We start from the raw sequence: 23,584 nt of genomic DNA, 5'->3' as shown, positions 1-23,584 counted from the left end.
CACTGCCATAGGGTTACAAGGCACTAGCGTTTTAACCTGTTGCCAACTGCTCCACGCCAATTGGCGTGAGCAGTGTGGCAACCCCAGGACCGCTCCACGCCCATTGGCGTGAACGGCCATCTATGGGGCTAGCAGGAGATCGCGCGCAGGCTGCGCGCGCATCTCCTGCTCGGGGGGCAGAGCTCCACCCCGCCTTCAATCTCCGAGCGGCGATTAATTACTTTGTACAGCGCTACAATCTACAACAGCGCTGTACTGGGTGTGTGACTCGGCTGTCCCCCTGGGACACTAAGAAGCGATCTGAAGCCTATCACAGCCGATCGTGCTGATAAGCTGGCGGGGGGAGGGAGGGTTATAAAGTTAATTTAAAAAAAGCAGAATTTCAATGAAAAATAACATAAATAAATATTTATTAAAAAAACAAACAAACACGGGTGGGGTGGGGGGGGGGGGGGGGTTTATGGGGTTTGGGGCGATCAGACCCCACCAACAGAGAGCTCTGTTGGTGGGGAGAAAAGGGGAGGGGGAAATCACTTGTGTGCTGTGTTGTACGGCCCTGCAGCTTTGCCTTAAAGCTACAGTGGCCTAATTAACTAAAAATGGCTTGGTCACTAGGGGGGGTTAACACTGTGGTCCTCAGGTGGTTAAAAAGCGATAGCACTTTAGCGATTAGCGGGAATCGCCCGCTAAATGCTTAGGTGTAAATGGGCCCTTATTGTAAAAATTAAAGAAAACCTGTAACATCAAAAAGTTTCCCTGGGGGGGTACTCACCTCGGGTGGGGGAAGCCTCAGGGTCCCAATGAGGCCTCCCACGCCGTCCTCCGTCCCTCTGGGGTCTCGCTGCAGCCCTCCGAACAGCAGCGATGTAAATATTTACCTTCCCGGCTCCTGCGCAGGATGGCAATGTGGGAGCGATCAAGCCGGACAGGGCTGGAGGAAGCCCCAGGTATGTATTCATTTTTGATCACGCGTCGTAGGTTCTCAGGTGGCGTCATATGATACAGTTTTTGTCAGATTTTAAAAATCTGATCAATGTATTACAAAAAAAAACTCTTGGGTCTATAAATCATAAAATACACAATCTATCCTACACCACTCAACTTTCATAAAAATGTATCTAAAAAATCTGCCTCCCCTTATTGACTTATATCATTGAAAAAATTATGAAATATTAGTTTAAAAAAATCAATCACATTACTCAATCAAATTTAAAGGAACCCTGGAAGATGAAAAAAAAAGAGTTTAAAGAGAATCTGTATTGTTAAAATCGCACAAAAGTAAACATACCAGTGCGTTAGGGGACATCTCCTATTACCCTCTGTCACAATTTCGCCGCTCCCCGCCGCATTAAAAGTGGTTAAAAACAGTTTTAAAAAGTTTGTTTATAAACAAACAAAATGGCCACCAAAACAGGAAGTAGGTTAATGTACAGTATGACCACACATAGAAAATACATCCATACACAAGCAGGCTGTATACAGCCTTCCTTTTGAATCTCAAGAGATCATTTGTGTGTTTCTTTCCCCCTGTTCTCATGCACTGAAGTTTCAGGCTGCTCGTTTCTTCCTGCAAACAGCTTTGCCCTTGTCTGTAATTCTTCAGTATGTGAAAGCCCAGCCAGCTCAGAGGACGATTTATCCAGCTTGTAAAAGATAAGAGAGAAGAGAGAAGCTACCCTAATCTAAATAACACACAGGCAGTGTGCATAGAGGGGCCTGGAAGGGGGAGTTCATAGCAGAACCACAACACTGAAGAACTTGGCAGCCTTCCAGACACAGGCCGACAAGTCTGACAGGGGAAAGATACGTTGATTTATTACAGAGACAGTGATAGTATAAAGTGCTGCAGTAAGCCAGAACACATTAGAATAGCTTTTTGAACTTGTAGGATGATAAAAAACAGGATGCAATTTTTGTTACGGAGTCTCTGTAACTTATCTGGGGTTTCTACCAGCCCCCTGCAGACGTCCTCTGCCCGCGCCTGGCAAAACAATCCTCCAGTCTCTCGCCGCAGCTCAGTTTCGGTTTGTAAATCGGCGGGCCACTGTGCCTGCACAGCCCTGGCCGCCCACATCCTTGCTCCTGTTCGCATCGCCGGGAGCATCCTGCGAAGGGACGAGGTTTTCTTGCTCCCAGGATGCTCCCAACGACGTAAGCAGGAGCAAGGATGCGCAGTGGCCATCAACTTGTGAGCAGTGTTGCTATCATGGATGGTCGTGATCACGGGTACGCGTGATTCACGGCCATTTGTACGCAACACGAAAGGCCGTGATCCGGATCACGGCATGCGTAAAAAAATACGGGTCACGGCCCGTAATCACGGCTGTGATGCGGCCGTGATGCGGATTTTTTAAAACGATGTCACTGGGCCAATCAGAAGGCCCCTGATGTATTGTCCCTCTTTCCACACATACATTTTTATGCATGCGGACATGTATGTACGCATAAAGTATCGTCCCTCTTTCCACACACACACATTTTTACACATTCTGACATGTATGTACGCATAAAGTATCGTCCCTCTTTCCACACACACACATTTTTACACATTCTGACATGTATGTACGCATAAAGTACCGTCCCTCTTTCCACACATACATTTTTACGCATGCGGGCATACAGGTACGCATAAAGTACCGTCCCTCTTTCCACACATACATTTTTACGCATGCGGGCATACAGGTACGCATAAAGTACCGTCCCTCTTTCCACACGTACATTTTTACGCATGCGGGCATACAGGTACGCATAAAGTATCCGGATCACGGGCGTGTATGGTAGCCGTGTGTAGCCGGAGTAAAGACGGGTCGGGCCGGTTATGCATAACAAAAATACGGGTCGCAATCACGGGTGATCCGGATGCGGCACCAATAAAAATGGCCGCATTCGGATCCGTGCTTAAGGGGTATCCGAGCAACACTGCTTGTAAGTCGGCAGTAAAGAAACGGAGCCCCGGCACGGCAGGGAATCGGAGGATCGCTTGGTAATGTCGCCTGCACAGGGCGCTGCAGGGGCCTGGCAGAAGCCCCAGGTAAGTGAAACTCTTGTTTTTTTTTTTTTTTTTTTTTTACTTTGTCTGTGGTCAGCTTTTTTTTTTTTGGGGGGGGGGGGGGGGGGGGGGGCTGGGGGTGTTGGGTTGTGTGCAGTTTTGAGGGCAAAAAGATAACTGTCCTTACATGTTTGAGCTTCCAGCTATGATTTAAAGATGCTAGGTAGTGACATATAGTACAAAGCAGTAAAGTATTCAGGATACCCTAGCCACTGTATATATGATATCTACTGTATATACTAGCTGAAGACCTGGCTTTGCCTGGGTATGAATTTGGTTGTTGTTGGCTCTGCCACTTTTTCTACCCTTCACACACAGTCACCCAATGACCAAGTTTGTTAGGGTTGGTGTCCTTGGCAGGGCCGGGACGAGGTCCACTACCAACAGAGGCTGAGCTGCCCAAGTGGGCCCCCCCATCGGCCACAACTATGTCACTGACATGGATTCATGGCCAGTCTCTCCTTGTTATCATTCCACTTTACAGGGTGGTGTATATAGTGAGCTGCCCCATAGGACTGCATTTGGCATACATACAGTAATCATCAGTAGTAGAGATCACTTGAAGTCTTTTTGTTGCTAAGGGTCTTTAGGTAGCCAGGTATAGGTGTCCCCAGTATAAGTATCCAGGTATAGGTTTCCCCAGTATAGGTAGCCAGGTATAGGTGCCCCAGTATAGATAGCCAGCTATAAGTGCCCCCAGTATAGGTAGCTAGGTATAGGGTCCCCTGTATATGTAGGTATGGGGTCCCCCAGATTTCATTCCAACACTTCATATTCTCCTACATCTTCAAAACATACAAGTCAACTGGTTTTCCAGCAACCAATCCTATAGTGAAAATATTAGACAATAACTATGGTAGAAATTATACTGTGAGCACCTCAGGCATTTTCGAGTGATTGCGGAACACACACACACACGATTTTATATATATAGATTTCTGTATATTGTTATGTAGTCCTGCCCTTCCAGTGATGTTTAGCCTAGGCTGTTTAGATACAGTGGGTTGCAAAAGTATTCGGCCCCCTTGAAGTTTTCCACATTTTGTCACATTACTGCCACAAACATGCATCAATTTTATTGGAATTCCACATGAAAGACCAATACAAAGTGGTGTACACGTGAGAAGTGGAACGAAAATCATACATGATTCCAAACATTTTTTACAAATAAATAACTGCAAAGTGGGGTGTGCGTAATTATTCGGCCCCCTGAGTCAATACTTTGTAGAACCACCTTTTGCTGCAATTACAGCTGCCAGTCTTTTAGGGTATGTCTCTACCAGCATTGCACATCTAGAGACTGAAATCCTTGCCCATTCTTCTTTGCAAAACAGCTCCAGCTCAGTCAGATTAGATGGACAGCGTTTGTGAACAGCAGTTTTCAGATCTTGCCACAGATTCTCGATTGGATTTAGATCTGGACTTTGACTGAGCCATTCTAACACATAGATATGTTTTGTTTTAAACCTTTCCATTGTTGCCCTGGCTTTATGTTTAGGGTCGTTGTCCTGCTGGAAGGTGAACCTCCACCCCAGTCTCAAGTCTTTTGCAGTCTCCAAGAGGTTTTCTTCCAAGATTGCCCTGTATTTGGCTCCATACATCTTCCCATCAACTCTGACCAGCTTCCCTTTCCCTGCACATACCACTTTGCAGTTATTTATTTGTAAAAAATGTTTGGAATCATGTATGATTTTCGTTACACTTCTCATGTGTACACCACTTTGTATTGGTCTTTCATGTGGAATTCCAATAAAATTGATTCATGTTTGTGGCAGTAATATAACAAAATGTGGAAAACTTCAAGGGGGCCGAATACTTTTGCAACCCACTGTATGTGGAATCACCCCTCCCTGAGCATTCTGGGAGACCAGGTATATTGTCTACTGACTTTGGAACTCTCTGCAAACAAACACTCTGCAAACTCCGCAGAGCTACACCTGACAAGACCAAAAATGTTGCCATCTGTGATAAACTTCAGAATGTAAATCAGAGTGAGGAAAGATTTTACAATGTGCTAATAATGTGTAAAGAATTTATAAATTAATACTGTAAAAAATGAGCAATTTAATTATTTATGTTTGCTTCACTACAGTGCCTCTTTAAACTCAACTCTTAATGCTAACCTTCATCACCTAAAGCTGTAAGGAAGATGACAGAACATGACGAATGTCAAGCAAACACGATATCTATATCTATACTACGGTGGCGTAGTGGTTAGCACTCTCGCCTTGCAGCGCTGGGTCCTCGGTTCAAATTCCAGCCAGGTCAACATCTGCAAGGAGTTTGTATGTTCTCCCCGTGTCTGTGTGGGTTTCCTCCGGTCACTCCGGTTTCCTCCCACATCCCAAAAAACATACAGATACGTTAATTGGCTTCCCCCTAAAAAATTGTCCCTAGACTACAATACATGCACTACACGATACATACATAGACATATGACTATGGTAGGGACTAGATTGTGAGCCCCTCTGAGGGACAGTTAGTGACAAGACTCTATATACTCTGTACAGCGCTGTGTAATATGTCGGCGGTATATAAATATAATAATAATAAATAAATAAATAATGAAGGATGATGAATGAGATACGATACACACCCAGATTTCTATCTGGAGACATCAGAAGTGACTTATTACAGCTTAGTAGATTACCTGCAATGCTGCAAATTATGCTCCAATTAGTCTTATCACTTGCAAACATCTGGTTGGATTTGGCCAGGTTGTGAGCACTGTAGTCACGTAACTCTGGTATATCTCCACTAAGCTGGCTTTACAGAGGATTGAATGGTATTAAAAGGGAAACTCCTTAGGGTGGTAGTTTAAGCACAATGTATTAGTAACAGTTTCCTGCAAATCAATGAGGCAGCCAGGCAAAACTAGACACATAAACTATCATAAGGACAAAGCAAAAGGCATGACTGCCAAAGAGAGTGTGAGCAAAAGCACCAGTCTTTTTCAGATCTTATGATTCTTTACCAAGCAAATGGGGTTTTTTGCTGTATTTTAATTTACTCTTTATCCTCTGTGTGGACCTGAGCATGTTTAAAACCATTGTCAAATTTTTGATTGAAAAAAAAAACTGGTTACATTTTTCTGATTAACCAGTTCTGGATCCCTGCCATGTATCACTACGCCCCTGAAAACCTACAATAACCTGTGACTCAGGGGCGTAGATACGCATCTCTGTCTGTTGTGCTTCCGCGCACCCCATAGCCATTCTCGTCAGTCTGTGATTGGTGAATGGGAATATGTGTTCCCAAGTGGCTGTAGTAATTGATCACCGACATCAGCGAGATGCCAGAGGTCATTCAAAAGATTTAAGTAAAAACACACACATACATGTTACTTCCTGTGTAGTTACGTAAAATTAAAATAAATCAAAAAATAAATCCCCTGCTAGTTATTAACCTCACCCCATAGTTACCAAAATAAAGCAATTGTAAAAAAAAAATAAAAAAAATTACAGCATTTAAAAAAATACATAGTTACCGTAGTTACCTTATGGACCTTAGGATATGAGCTTTTTTAATACATATGTTATGAGAGTAAATTACTGCTATTTTTGCAAAAATGGACTTGTAACTATTGATATAGTGTTAAAAAAACACACACACAGCGGAAAAAAAAATTGCACCTTTATTTCCAAATAAACTATTGTCACTATACATTGTACTAGTTGCATAATTTAAATGTTGTAATAACCAACACAAATGAGCAAATAATATGTGTGGGTTTCATCTACAGTACCACTTTTTTTTTTACCTAAATAAAATCCATAGGAAATAAAATAATTCTTAGCAAAAAAAAAAGTACCACCCAAAGAAAGCCTAGTTTGTCCCGCAAAAAAAAACAATATGTAGGTCATTTCAGTGTGATAAGTAGCGATTGGCAAGTGAATGGGAGGAGAGTGAAATGTGAAATCTGCTGTGGTTTTTAGGGGGAAATAACATGTGGTAGGGGGTGGTTAAAGCTCATCAGAAACAAATAAATAAAAAAACATTGCTTTATCTTTTTAGAGTTTATTTGTATACTTCTACTTACTGTAAATATTGTGCTAACGTTGTTTTTTCCTGCTCAAGGTGGAATTCCCTTTGTCTTGGTCGCAGAGTTTTTCCAGCAGTCGCAGAGACCTGCAGCTTTTATGATCGCTGGTTCTGTTAACTGGATCAGTAACTTTGCTGTCGGACTTTTTTTTCCTTTAATCCAGGTAAGAACTACAGTATGTTACTGGTGTGTGAAAACTCTGTAATTGTTCTTGTGGTGGTAATTCTTTAATTGTTGTGGGGCAGGCAGAGAAACCAAGAAAAAAAGTGCAACTTCCTTAACCTCCTTAGCGGTAACCCCGTGTGTGACACGGGGTAAGCCGCCGGAGGGTGCCGCTCAGGCCCTGCTGGGCCGATTTAAATCATTTTTTTTTTTTGCTGGACGCAGCTAGCACTTTGCTAGCTGCGCCAGCACCCCGATCGCCGCTGCCGCGCGCCTGATCGCCGCTATTCGTTGCGGCGCGCCCCCCCCCCCCCCCAGACCCTGTGCGCTGCCTGGCCAATCAGTGCCAGGCAGCGCCGAGGGTTGGATCTGGAGTCCCAATGACGTCCCACGTCATCCCGCCCCGTCGCCATGGCGACGGGGGAAGCCCTCCAGGTAATCCCGTTCTTTGAATCCTTTCTTTGAATTTGAAATCCCTGGGCTCGCTACATGATTTATAAAAAAAAAAAAATAAAAAAAAACTGCTGCGCTGCCCCCTGGCGGAATGTTTCATACCGCCAAGGGGGTTAAACAATGGTAAGATTACCGTGTGCAGTCAGTGTATGGCCCTTTTACCTGTACATACACTGGGCTTGATTCACTAAACCGTGATAACTCAAATAACACACCTTATGAAAAGATATCACACCTTATGAAAAGATATCACACCTTATCAAAGTTATCACACCTTATGGAAAAATATCACACCTTATCAAAGTAAACACCCCTTAATCAGAGTAGCATAGCGAGCGCTACGAACCCGCAGGGGCTCAGGGCAGGACGAGTGTCATTGCCAATTAGCAGGTGTGAGTTCGTAGCCCTCGCTATGCTACTCTTGAGTTGAGGATGCAAGGACTGGGGAAGAGTCTGTGTTCATGGATAGGGAACTGGCTAATGGACAGAAAACAAAGAGTTGTGGTCAATGGATCGTACTCAAAATGGGAGACTGTTAGCAGTGGGGTCCCACAGGGGTCTGTCCTGGGTCCAGTGCTCTTCAATTTATTTATTAATGACCTAGTAGATGCAGTAGTGAGCAATGTTGCTATTTTTGCAGATGATACAAAATTGTGCAGAATCATCAACTCTCAGGAAGATAGTGTCATATTGCAACAGGATCTGGATAGGATGGCTATATGGGCACATACATGGCAGATGAAGTTCAATGTTGACAAATGTAAAGTCATGCATTTTGGTCGTACCAATGGTCTAGCACCATACAAAATAAATGGGATACAGTTGGGGACATCAAACTTGGAGAAGGACTTAGGAGTACTCATGGACAACAAGTTAAATAATCATACTCAATGCCAAGCCGCTGCAGCTAAAGCGAACACAATTTTGGGATGCATTAAAAGGGAAATAAAAACTCGAGATGCTAGCATAATATTGCCCCTGTTTAACTCTCTAGTAAGGCCACATCTGGAATATGGAATTCAGTTCTGGGCACCACATTACAAAAAAGATATTGCAGTTTTATAGCAGGTGCAGAGACGAGCTACAAAATTGATACGTGGGATGGAAGGTCTCGCTTACCAAGAAAGGTTAGATAAACTGGGTTTATAGAGAAAAGACGCCTTAGAGGGGATCTAATTAACATGTATAAATACATCAGAGGGCAATATAATAGCTTGGCGGATGAGCTTTTTGTCCCTAGGCCTTCTCAAAGGACTAGAGGACATGATCTGCGCTTGGAGGAAAAACGTTTTAGCCATTTATTTAGGAAAGGGTTCTTTACAGTAAGAGTGATTAAGATGTGGAATGCATTGCCACAGGAAGTCGTTATGGCAAACTCTATACCTGCATTTAAAGGGGGCTTAGATGCTTTCCTTGCGTTGAAAGACATCCATGGCTACAATTACTAGGTTATGCCTAATGATGTTGATCCAGGGATTTTATCTGATTGCCATCTGGAGTCAGGAAGGAATTTTTCCCTTTTGGGGCTAATTGGACCATGCCTTGTGGGGTTTTTTTCGCCTTCCTCTGGATCAACAGGGGTATGTGGGGGACGGGCTGGAGTTGTACTTTGTACTGGTTGAACTCGATGGACGTATGTCTTTTTTCAACCAAAATAACTATGTAACTCTGATAAGGCATGTTAACTTTGATAAGGTGTGATCACTTTGATAAGGTGTCATCTTTTCATAAGGTATGATCTTTAATAAGGTGTGATATTTGACTTAACATGGTTTAGTGAATCAAGCCCACTGACTTGTAACATAGCATACACATGTTGCTAGAATAATGCTTGCTATGCTACACAAGGAGTGCTGCTGTTCCATGTCACTATATGCATAGCAAGGACAGCTACTGGGAGTTACACCAGCCATACAGAACACAAGACGTGTTATTGTGCAATGTCACCATATATATTACCTGTCCTATGTCGCCCACTGCACCGTTCCCATCCATCTTCCACTTGCCGCTCCTCCATTTGCGCTTTATGTGCCTGTGACGGCACATGTGCGCCACGCGCTACACGCCGGCGTCTTGTATATCGCAAATGGAAGAGGAAGAAGCAGAAGACGGATGGGCAGTGCGGGGTGGACGACACAGGACAGGTAATGTATAAATGCACACACAGGGGCACATTTATACACTAGAGAGAACAACGTGGGTGTTTCATCGCATTTGCCGTTTGTCCAGATATCGCTCACTGTTACCACCATGTGTCCAATCGACCACAGTGGGCTGATATGTTGCAGCTTGTTCGATCAATACATGCGACCAAATTGGTCGTATTGTCGATCAAGCATGCACTTAGCGGAACAGATTTTCATCCAATCCTATAATAACTGCTCGCTCGCATCCAGGACTTTACACGAGCATCACCCCTCATCTGGAACTCTCTTCCACAGCCTGTACGTCGTGCTCAAACCTGGACATTTTCAAACGCACTCTTAAAACACACCTTTTCAGACAAGCTTATAACATTTTATAGCCCCTATTTACTTATCTGTTCACAATGTAATCAGAGGCAAAGGGTAGTGTTGGGCGAACACCTGGATGTTCGGGTTCGGGAAAGTTCGCCGAACATGGCCGCAATGTTCGGCATGTTCGGGCCGAACCCCGAACTCACCGAACATCCCGCTTTTGGGGGCCCTATGGGGTCGCAGGCATAAGGGGGGAGCATGCCCCGATCGCGGGGGGGTCGGAAATTCCCCCCACCCCCTCCGCTAGCGCTCCCCCCTCTGCCCGCTTCCCCATACAAAAGTTTCAGGAAGTACCGGTCCGGTGGTAGTGGGTGGCTGGCAGTGGGCGGCACTGTGAAGTGAGTGACTGAGGAGGAGGAGTCCGGAGAGTGACGCGTTGAGGGAGGCCGGGCAGCGGGCGGTTCAGCAGTAGTACTACTAAGAGGGCGGAGCTAAGCGTCTGACGTCGTGAGGATAGCGCACGGACCGGCCGGTCAAGTTAGAGGTGCACGCAAGTAAACCCCGCGACTGAAGGAGGAGGCGACGGCAACGGGAGAACGCGAGTGTGGTAGACACACACCCGGGAGCCAGACGGATGGGCATTGGCAGCCAACTGTATTTAATACGAGCAGAGTGCTTCTGAACGCGTAAGTGAGATTCTACATTGCGCACAGAGGCAGTGTTAACAGGATTACGCTATGTATGCTTCCTTTTCTCTTTTTATGTTTTATGATTGATTTTAACGGAGAAAATAAATCAAAGTTCCTATAAGAGGTTTTTACAAACTACTGAGGATCGTGGTGATTGGAATAATAAAAAGCGTTGTTTCCACCCAGTCAAGAGGTGGGATACATCTGGTAAGCAGTTTGGCACGTATTGCGGTGGACTGGCACTTGTCACAGGTGTGGATATAGAGGCGGGAGTATATAACTGTACTGCAGCTTGAACTGTACTACCCTATGCAGAGATCTTTCCCTTGCAGGAATAAGGTCTTGTGATATCCATAAAACCCGCTCGGTAGCTGAGGTAGAGAGGATTGGGAGCAAGTGTTTGCAATATACGTGAGACCCACCTGACAACTGAGGTGGAGAGAATCTGGTGAGCATTTATGAACAGGGGGTGAGGGAGACAGATGATTCACCACCTGGGGAGCACAGAGCACAAGTGATTTGGAGTTGGTGGAATGGTGTGAAAAGCAGGACTAAAACAATATTACCCTATGCGGAGTCTGTCTTTTGTGATTACAGGAGTGGAGAGCGCGGCAGTTTAACTGAAATTAGTAAAATAACACTGCACATCACTCAGAATACACCATCCCCACTGTCAAATATGGTGGTGACAGTATCATGTTCTGGGGGTGCTTCTCTTCAGAAGGGACAGGGAAGCTGGTCAGAGTTAATGGGAAGATGTATGGAGCCAAATACAGGGCAATCTTGGAAGAAAAACTCTTGGAGTCTGCAAAAGACTTGAGACTGGGGTGGAGGTTCACCTTCCCGCAGGACAAAGACCCTAAACATAAAGCCAGGGCAACAATGGAATGGTTTAAAACAAAACATATCCATGTGTTAGAATGGCCCAGTCAAAGTCCAGATCTAAATCCAATCAAGAATCTGTGGCAACTTGGCAAGATCTGAAAACTGCTGTTCACAAACGCTGTCCATCTAATTTGACTGAGCTGGAGCTGTTTTGCAAAGAAGAATAGGCAAGGATTTCAGTCTCTAGATGTGCAAAGCTGGTAGAGACATACCCTAAAAGACTGGCAGCTGTAATTGCAGCAAAAGGTGGTTCTACAAAGTATTGACTCAGGGGGCCGAATAATTACGCACACCCCACTTTGCAGTTATTTATTTGTAAAAAATGTTTGGAATCATGTATGAGTTTTGTTCCAATTCTCATGTGTACACCAGTTTGTATTGGTTTTTCATGTGGAATTCCAATAAAATTGATTCATGTTTGTGGCAGTAATGTGACACAATGAGGAAAACTTCAAGGGGGCTGAATACTTTTGCAAGCCACTGTAATTAATCAATGAGCAAGTTTGTTGGTTTTGCGCTCTTTGGCATCAATAATTTGCATTGAAATAAAAGAAACCTAATTGGCTATTTGTGGCTCCACCCCCTTTTCTGAATTTGAACCCTAGTCACCGAATGACCAACTGTACCAGGTTTGAGGCTTGTGCCATTAACCGGTTCAGCGCCGCGGTCCGAAAATCTCATGCATCCGAGCAACGTTCACCTCCCATTCATTCGCCTATAACTTTATTGCTACTTATCACAATGAATTGATCTATAGCTTGTTTTTTCCGCCACCAATTAGGCTTTCTGTGGGTGATACATTTTGCTAAGAGCCACTTTACTGTAAATGCATTTTAACAGGAAGAATAAGAAAAAAACGGAAGAAATTCATTATTTCTCAGTTTTTGGCCATTATAGTTTGAAATTAATATACGCTACCGTAATTAAAACGCATGTATTTTATTTGCCCATCTGTCCCGCTTATTATACCATTTAAACGATGTCCCTATCACAATTTATGGTGCCGATATTTCATTTAGAAATAAAGGTGCATTTTTTCAATTTGCGTCCATCACTATTTATAAGCTTATAATTTTAAATAATATAATAACATATTCTCTTGACATGCATATTTAAAAAGTTCAGACCCTTGGGTAACTATTTATGTTGTTTTTGTTTTTTTTTTAATTGTTGTTTTTGTTTTTTTTAAATAAAAAAAGTGTATGTGGGTAATTTTTGGTGTGGGAGGGAAACTGCTAATTTTAAATGTAAAATAATGTTTTTTTTTAATCAAAAATGTATGTGGGTGCAGTTTACTATTTGGCCACAAGATGGCCACAGTGAAAAAAGTCCTAGATGCGAACCAGCTCGCATCTAGGAACTAAAATGCTGAGGAGTTGTTTCCTGGGGGCAGAAATACCGCGCTCTCTGGAGAGAAAGCGTCGGTATTTCTGCGGGGAAGTTAGATCGGTGAATGGGAATTATATTCCCATTCACTGATCGGGGGGCTAGCGGCGGGCAGCGGGAGCGCGCGCGGGGGCGCGCCCGATCGCGCGCAAGAGCCGGCGGCAGCACCAGTGCCTATCTGGACGAGGAAGCTCGTCCAGATAGGCCGAACTGGTTATCAGTGCAAGAATGGCAGCAATTACATATTCCCCTTGAAAATCAATAGGTGAATTTTGATTGGCTTTTGTAGGCTCCACCCACTTTTCTGAATATTAATCCCAGTCACCCAGTGACCACCTGTGCAAAGTTTGAGAACCCTGCCATTAACAGTGTAAGAATGGCTGCTGTTTACATTTTCCCAGTGAAATTTGTATTTGTCTCCGCCCACTGATGACTCGGCGTTGCCCGGTTATGTATCTGGCTGGTGTTGGTTGTGACCACTCTTTCTAACACACAATTAATCAATGACCAAGTTTGTGAGCTCTGGGGTCTTTGGCATCAATAATTTGCATTGAAATGAAACAAATCTGATTGTCTGTTTGTGACTCCACCCCTTTTCTGAATTTGAACCCCAGTCACCCACTGATCAACTGCACCTTTACTGTGCCCTGTCATTATATACAGAACAAGTACTGCTACTGAGAGTCACACACAGCACATAGAGCATAAGAAGTGTTACTGTGCCCTGTCACCATATACAGAACAAGAGCAGCTACTGAGAGTCACACACAGCACATAGAGCATAAGAAGTGTTACTGTGCCCTGTCACCATATACAGAACAAGAACTGCTACTGAGAGTCACACACAGCACATAGAGCATAAGATGTGTTACTGTGCCCTGTCATTATATACAGAACAAGAACTGCTACTGAGAGTCACACACAGCACATAGAGCATAAGAAGTGTTACTGTGCCCTGTCATTATATACAGAACAAGAACTGCTACTTAGAGTCACACACAGCACATAGAGCATAAGAAGTGTTACTCTGCAATGTCACCATATACAGAACAAGAACTGCTACTGAGAGTCACACACAGCACATAGAGCATAAGAAGTGTTACTGTGCCATGTCACCATATACAGAACAAGAACTGCTACTGAGAGTCACACACAGCACATAGAGCATAAGATGTGTTACTGTGCCCTGTCATTATATACAGAACAAGTACTGCTACTGAGAGTCACACACAGCACATAGAGCATAAGAAGTGTTACTGTGCCCTGTCATTATATACAGAACAAGAACTGCTACTGAGAGTCACACACAGCACATAGAGCATAAGAAGTGTTACTCTGCCATGTCACCATATACAGAACAAGAACTGCTACTGAGAGTCACACACAGCACATAGAGCATAAGAAGTGTTACTGTGCCATGTCACCATATACAGAACAAGAACTGCTACTGAGAGTCACACACAGCACATAGAGCATAAGAAGTGTTACTCTGCCATGTCACAATATACAGAACAAAAGCTGCTACTGAGAGTCACACACAGCACATAGAGCATAAGAAGTGTTACTCTGCCATGTCACAATATACAGAACAAGAACTGCTACTGAGAGTCACACACAGCACATAGAGCATAAGAAGTGTTACTCTGCCATGTCACAATATACAGAACAAGAGCTGCTACTGAGAGTCACACACAGCACATAGAGCATAAGAAGTGTTACTGTGCCATGTCACAATATACAGAACAAGAGCTGCTACTGAGAGTCACACACAGCACATAGAGCATAAGAAGTGTTACTGTGCCCTGTCATTATATACAGAACAAGAGCTGCTACTGAGAGTCACACACAGCACATAGAGCATAAGAAGTGTTACTGTGCCCTGTCACTGCATACAGAACAAGAACTGCTACTGAGAGTCACACACAGCACATAGAGCATAAGAAGTGTTACTGTGCCCTGTCATTATATACAGAACAAGAACTGCTACTGAGAGTCACACACAGCACATAGAGCATAAGAAGTGTTACTGTGCCCTGTCATTATATACAGAACAAGAACTGCTACTGAGAGTCACACACAGCACATAGAGCATAAGATGTGTTACTGTGCCCTGTCATTATATACAGAACAAGAACAGCTACTGAGAGTCACACACAGCACATAGAGCATAAGAAGTGTTACTCTGCCATGTCACCATATACAGAACAAGAGCTGATACTGAGAGTCACACACAGCACATAGAGCATAAGAAGTGTTACTGTGCCCTGTCATTATATACAGAACAAGAACTGCTACTGAGAGTCACACACAGCACATAGAGCATAAGAAGTGTTACTCTGCCATGTCACAATATACAGAACAAGAGCTGCTACTGAGAGTCACACACAGCACATAGAGCATAAGAAGTGTTACTGTGCCCTGTCATTATATACAGAACAAGAACTGCTACTTAGAGTCACACACAGCACATAGAGCATAAGAAGTGTTACTCTGCCCTGTCATTATATACAGAACAAGAGCAGCTACTGAGAGTCACACACAGCACATAGAGCATAAGAAGTGTTACTCTGCCATGTCATTATATACAGAACAAGAACTGCTACTGAGAGTCACACACAGCACATAGAGCATAAGATGTGTTACTGTGCCCTGTCATTATATACAGAACAAGAGCTGCTACTGAGAGTCACACACAGCACATAGAGCATAAGATGTGTTACTCTGCCCTGTCATTATATACAGAACAAGAGCAGCTACTGAGAGTCACACACAGCACATAGAGCATAAGAAGTGTTACTGTGCCCTGTCATTATATACAGAACAAGAGCAGCTACTGAGAGTCACACACAGCACATAGAGCATAAGAAGTGTTACTGTGCCCTGTCACTGCATACAGAACAAGAGCTGCTACTGAGAGTCACACACAGCACATAGAGCATAAGAAGTGTTACTGTGCCAAGTCACCATATACAGAACAAGAACTGCTACTGAGAGTCACACACAGCACATAGAGCATAAGAAGTGTTACTGTGCCCTGTCATTATATACAGAACAAGAGCAGCTACTGAGAGTCACACACAGCACATAGAGCATAAGAAGTGTTACTGTGCCCTGTCATTATATACAGAACAAGAGCAGCTACTGAGAGTCACACACAACACATAGAGCATAAGAAGTGTTACTCTGCCATGTCACCATATACAGAACAAGAACTGCTACTGAGAGTCACACACAACACATAGAGCATAAGAAGTGTTACTGTGCCATGTCACCATATACAGAACAAGAACTGCTACTGAGAGTCACACACAGCACATAGAGCATAAGAAGTGTTACTGTGCCCTGTCATTATATACAGAACAAGAGCAGCTACTGAGAGTCACACACAGCACATAGAGCATAAGAAGTGTTACTGTGCCCTGTCACTGCATACAGAACAAGAACTGCTACTGAGAGTCACACACAACACATAGAGCATAAGAAGTGTTACTGTGCCCTGTCATTATATACAGAACAAGAACTGCTACTGAGAGTCACACACAACACATAGAGCATAAGAAGTGTTACTGTGCCATGTCACCATATACAGAACAAGAACTGCTACTGAGAGTCATACACAGCACATAGAGCATAAGAAGTGTTACTGTGCGATGTCACCATATACAGAACAAGAGCAGCTACTGAGAGTCACACACAGCACATAGAGCATAAGAAGTGTTACTGTGCCCTGTCACTGCATACAGAACAAGAACTGCTACTGAGAGTCACACACAGCACATAGAGCATAAGAAGTGTTACTCTGCCATGTCACCATATACAGAACAAGAGCAGCTACTGAGAGTCACACACAGCACATAGAGCATAAGAAGTGTTACTGTGCCCTGTCATTTTATACAGAACAAGAACTGCTACTGAGAGTCACACACAGCACATAGAGCATAAGAAGTGTTACTGTGCCCTGTCATTATATACAGAACAAGAACTGCTACTGAGAGTCACACACAGCACATAGAGCATAAGAAGTGTTACTGTGCCCTGTCATTATATACAGAACAAGTACTGCTACTGAGAGTCACACACAGCACATAGAGCATAAGAAGTGTTACTGTGCCCTGTCATTATATACAGAACAAGAACTGCTACTGAGAGTCACACACAGCACATAGAGCATAAGAAGTGTTACTCTGCCATGTCACAATATACAGAACAAGAGCTGCTACTGAGAGTCACACACAGCACATAGAGCATAAGAAGTGTTACTGTGCCCTGTCATTATATACAGAACAAGAACTGCTACTGAGAGTCACACACAGCACATAGAGCATAAGAAGTGTTACTCTGCCCTGTCACAATATACAGAACAAGAACTGCTACTGAGAGTCACACACAGCACATAGAGCATAAGAAGTGTTACTGTGCCCTGTCATTATATACAGAACAAGAGCAGCTACTGAGAGTCACACACAGCACATAGAGCATAAGAAGTGTTACTGTGCCCTGTCACTGCATACAGAACAAGAACTGCTACTGAGAGTCACACACAACACATAGAGCATAAGAAGTGTTACTGTGCCCTGTCATTATATACAGAACAAGAACTGCTACTGAGAGTCACACACAACACATAGAGCATAAGAAGTGTTACTGTGCCATGTCACCATATACAGAACAAGAACTGCTACTGAGAGTCATACACAGCACATAGAGCATAAGAAGTGTTACTGTGCGATGTCACCATATACAGAACAAGAGCAGCTACTGAGAGTCACACACAGCACATAGAGCATAAGAAGTGTTACTGTGCCCTGTCACTGCATACAGAACAAGAACTGCTACTGAGAGTCACACACAACACATAGAGCATAAGAAGTGTTACTGTGCCCTGTCATTATATACAGAACAAGAACTGCTACTGAGAGTCACACACAACACATAGAGCATAAGAAGTGTTACTGTGCCATGTCACCATATACAGAACAAGAACTGCTACTGAGAGTCATACACAGCACATAGAGCATAAGAAGTGTTACTGTGCGATGTCACCATATACAGAACAAGAGCAGCTACTGAGAGTCACACACAGCACATAGAGCATAAGAAGTGTTACTGTGCCCTGTCACTGCATACAGAACAAGAACTGCTACTGAGAGTCACACACAGCACATAGAGCATAAGAAGTGTTACTCTGCCATGTCACCATATACAGAACAAGAGCAGCTACTGAGAGTCACACACAGCACATAGAGCATAAGAAGTGTTACTGTGCCCTGTCATTTTATACAGAACAAGAACTGCTACTGAGAGTCACACACAGCACATAGAGCATAAGAAGTGTTACTGTGCCCTGTCATTATATACAGAACAAGAACTGCTACTGAGAGTCACACACAGCACATAGAGCATAAGAAGTGTTACTGTGCCCTGTCATTATATACAGAACAAGTACTGCTACTGAGAGTCACACACAGCACATAGAGCATAAGAAGTGTTACTGTGCCCTGTCATTATATACAGAACAAGAACTGCTACTGAGAGTCACACACAGCACATAGAGCATAAGAAGTGTTACTCTGCCATGTCACAATATACAGAACAAGAGCTGCTACTGAGAGTCACACACAGCACATAGAGCATAAGATGTGTTACTGTGCCATGTCATTATATACAGAACAAGAGCAGCTACTGAGAGTCACACACAACACATAGAGCATAAGAAGTGTTACTGTGCCCTGTCACTGCATACAGAACAAGAGCAGCTACTGAGAGTCACACACAGCACATAGAGCATAAGAAGTGTTACTGTGCCCTGTCACCATATACAGAACAAGAACTGCTACTGAGAGTCACACACAGCACATAGAGCATAAGAAGTGTTACTGTGCCCTGTCATTATATACAGAACAAGTACTGCTACTGAGAGTCACACACAGCACATAGAGCATAAGAAGTGTTACTGTGCCCTGTCATTATATACAGAACAAGAGCTGCTACTGAGAGTCATACACAACACATAGAGCATAAGAAGTGTTACTCTGCCATGTCACAATATACAGAACAAGAACTGCTACTGAGAGTCACACACAGCACATAGAGCATAAGAAGTGTTACTCTGCCATGTCACAATATACAGAACAAGAACTGCTACTGAGAGTCACACACAGCACATAGAGCATAAGAAGTGTTACTCTGCCATGTCACAATATACAGAACAAGAACTGCTACTGAGAGTCACACACAGCACATAGAGCATAAGAAGTGTTACTCTGCCCTGTCACAATATACAGAACAAGAACTGCTACTGAGAGTCACACACAGCACATAGAGCATAAGAAGTGTTACTGTGCCCTGTCATTATATACAGAACAAGAGCAGCTACTGAGAGTCACACACAGCACATAGAGCATAAGAAGTGTTACTGTGCCCTGTCACTGCATACAGAACAAGAACTGCTACTGAGAGTCACACACAACACATAGAGCATAAGAAGTGTTACTGTGCCCTGTCATTATATACAGAACAAGAACTGCTACTGAGAGTCACACACAACACATAGAGCATAAGAAGTGTTACTGTGCCATGTCACCATATACAGAACAAGAACTGCTACTGAGAGTCATACACAGCACATAGAGCATAAGAAGTGTTACTGTGCGATGTCACCATATACAGAACAAGAGCAGCTACTGAGAGTCACACACAGCACATAGAGCATAAGAAGTGTTACTGTGCCCTGTCACTGCATACAGAACAAGAACTGCTACTGAGAGTCACACACAGCACATAGAGCATAAGAAGTGTTACTCTGCCATGTCACCATATACAGAACAAGAGCAGCTACTGAGAGTCACACACAGCACATAGAGCATAAGAAGTGTTACTGTGCCCTGTCATTTTATACAGAACAAGAACTGCTACTGAGAGTCACACACAGCACATAGAGCATAAGAAGTGTTACTGTGCCCTGTCATTATATACAGAACAAGAACTGCTACTGAGAGTCACACACAGCACATAGAGCATAAGAAGTGTTACTGTGCCCTGTCATTATATACAGAACAAGTACTGCTACTGAGAGTCACACACAGCACATAGAGCATAAGAAGTGTTACTGTGCCCTGTCATTATATACAGAACAAGAACTGCTACTGAGAGTCACACACAGCACATAGAGCATAAGAAGTGTTACTCTGCCATGTCACAATATACAGAACAAGAGCTGCTACTGAGAGTCACACACAGCACATAGAGCATAAGAAGTGTTACTGTGCCCTGTCACCATATACAGAACAAGAACTGCTACTGAGAGTCACACACAGCACATAGAGCATAAGAAGTGTTACTGTGCCCTGTCATTATATACAGAACAAGTACTGCTACTGAGAGTCACACACAGCACATAGAGCATAAGAAGTGTTACTGTGCCCTGTCATTATATACAGAACAAGAGCTGCTACTGAGAGTCATACACAACACATAGAGCATAAGAAGTGTTACTCTGCCATGTCACAATATACAGAACAAGAACTGCTACTGAGAGTCACACACAGCACATAGAGCATAAGAAGTGTTACTCTGCCATGTCACAATATACAGAACAAGAACTGCTACTGAGAGTCACACACAGCACATAGAGCATAAGAAGTGTTACTCTGCCCTGTCACAATATACAGAACAAGAGCAGCTACTGAGAGTCACACACAGCACATAGAGCATAAGAAGTGTTACTGTGCCCTGTCACAATATACAGAACAAGAACTGCTACTGAGAGTCACACACAACACATAGAGCATAAGAAGTGTTACTCTGCCATGTCACAATATACAGAACAAGAACTGCTACTGAGAGTCACACACAGCACATAGAGCATAAGAAGTGTTACTCTGCCATGTCACAATATACAGAACAAGAACTGCTACTGAGAGTCACACACAGCACATAGAGCATAAGAAGTGTTACTGTGCCCTGTCATTATATACAGAACAAGAGCAGCTACTGAGAGTCACACACAGCACATAGAGCACAAGATGTGTTACTGTGCCCTGTCATTATATACAGAACAAGAGCTGCTACTGAGAGTCACACACAGCACATAGAGCATAAGAAGTGTTACTCTGCCATGTCACCATATACAGAACAAGAACTGCTACTGAGAGTCACACACAACACATAGAGCATAAGAAGTGTTACTGTGCCCTGTCATTATATACAGAACAAGAGCAGCTACTGAGAGTCACACACAGCACATAGAGCATAAGAAGTGTTACTCTGCCATGTCACCATATACAGAACAAGAACTGCTACTGAGAGTCACACACAACACATAGAGCATAAGAAGTGTTACTGTGCCCTGTCATTATATACAGAACAAGAGCAGCTACTGAGAGTCACACACAGCACATAGAGCATAAGAAGTGTTACTCTGCCCTGTCACCATATACAGAACAAGAACTGCTACTGAGAGTCACACACAACACATAGAGCATAAGAAGTGTTACTGTGCCCTGTCATTATATACAGAACAAGAGCTGCTACTGAGAGTCACACACAGCACATAGAGCATAAGAAGTGTTACTCTGCCATGTCACCATATACAGAACAAGAACTGCTACTGAGAGTCACACACAGCACATAGAGCATAAGAAGTGTTACTGTGCCATGTCACCATATACAGAACAAGAACTGCTACTGAGAGTCACACACAGCACATAGAGCATAAGAAGTGTTACTCTGCCCTGTCACCATATACAGAACAAGAACTGCTACTGAGAGTCACACACAACACATAGAGCATAAGAAGTGTTACTGTGCCCTGTCATTATATACAGAACAAGAGCAGCTACTGAGAGTCACACACAGCACATAGAGCATAAGAAGTGTTACTGTGCCCTGTCATTATATACAGAACAAGAACTGCTACTGAGAGTCACACACAACACATAGAGCATAAGAAGTGTTACTCTGCCATGTCACCATATACAGAACAAGAGCTGCTACTGAGAGTCACACACAGCACATAGAGCATAAGAAGTGTTACTGTGCCCTGTCATTATATACAGAACAAGAACTGCTACTGAGAGTCACACACAACACATAGAGCATAAGAAGTGTTACTCTGCCATGTCACCATATACAGAACAAGAGCTGCTACTGAGAGTCACACATAGCACATAGAGCATAAGAAGTGTTACTCTGCCATGTCACAATATACAGAACAAGAGCTGCTACTGAGAGTCACACACAGCACATAGAGCATAAGAAGTGTTACTGTGCCCTGTCATTATATACAGAACAAGAGCTGCTACTGAGAGTCACACACAGCACATAGAGCATAAGAAGTGTTACTGTGCCATGTCACCATATACAGAACAAGAGCTGCTACTGAGAGTCACACATAGCACATAGAGCATAAGAAGTGTTACTGTGCCATGTCACAATATACAGAACAAGAGCTGCTACTGAGAGTCACACACAGCACATAGAGCATAAGAAGTGTTACTCTGCCATGTCACAATATACAGAACAAGAGCTGCTACTGAGAGTCACACACAGCACATAGAGCATAAGAAGTGTTACTGTGCGATGTCACCATATACAGAACAAGAGCTGCTACTGAGAGTCACACACAGCACATAGAGCATAAGAAGTGTTACTGTGCCATGTCACAATATACAGAACAAGAGCAGCTACTGAGAGTCACACACAGCACATAGAGCATAAGAAGTGTTACTGTGCCATGTCACCATATACAGAACAAGAGCTGCTACTGAGAGTCACACACAGCACATAGAGCATAAGAAGTGTTACTGTGCCATGTCACCATATACAGAACAAGAACTGCTACTGAGAGTCACACACAGCACATAGAGCATAAGAAGTGTTACTGTGCCCTGTCATTATATACAGAACAAGAGCAGCTACTGAGAGTCACACACAACACATAGAGCATAAGAAGTGTTACTGTGCCATGTCACCATATACAGAACAAGAACTGCTACTGAGAGTCACACACAGCACATAGAGCATAAGAAGTGTTACTGTGCCCTGTCATTATATACAGAACAAGAGCTGCTACTGAGAGTCACACACAGCACATAGAGCATAAGAAGTGTTACTGTGCCCTGTCATTATATACAGAACAAGAACTGCTACTGAGACTCACACACAACAGATAGAGCATAAGAAGTGTTACTGTGCCATGTCACCATATACAGAACAAGAGCTGCTACTGAGAGTCACACACAGCACATAGAGCATAAGAAGTGTTACTGTGCCCTGTCATTATATACAGAACAAGAACTGCTACTGAGAGTCACACACAGCACATAGAGCATAAGAAGTGTTACTCTGCCATGTCACAATATACAGAACAAGAGCTGCTACTGAGAGTCACACACAGCACATAGAGCATAAGAAGTGTTACTGTGCCATGTCACCATATACAGAACAAGAACTGCTACTGAGA

General features: G+C 43.4%; 1 protein-coding gene across 7 annotated transcripts in view; it reads left to right on the top strand.

Annotated features, from left to right (window-relative positions):
• SLC2A9 (solute carrier family 2 member 9) overlaps positions 1-23,584 on the top strand; it is a 524,193-nt gene that overhangs the window by 444,107 nt on the left and 56,502 nt on the right. For 6 of the 7 annotated variants that reach the window (XR_011030521.1, XM_068277492.1, XM_068277464.1 and 3 more), the window contains one exon: positions 7,127-7,254. Coding sequence is in view for 5 of the 7 variants with exons in the window: in XM_068277492.1 (XP_068133593.1) it covers positions 7,127-7,254 (128 nt within the window). In the remaining 2 variants the exon portion in view is untranslated. Of the gene's footprint in view, positions 1-7,126; positions 7,255-23,584 lie in introns of those variants that run through there. The other variant, XR_011030522.1, reaches the window with a different exon arrangement.

Source organism: Hyperolius riggenbachi, chromosome 1, assembly GCF_040937935.1.
Source record: "Hyperolius riggenbachi isolate aHypRig1 chromosome 1, aHypRig1.pri, whole genome shotgun sequence".
Lineage (NCBI taxonomy): Eukaryota > Metazoa > Chordata > Amphibia > Anura > Hyperoliidae > Hyperolius > Hyperolius riggenbachi.
Note: the sequence above shows the minus strand (reverse complement) of the source record. Positions and strands in the feature narration are given on the sequence as shown.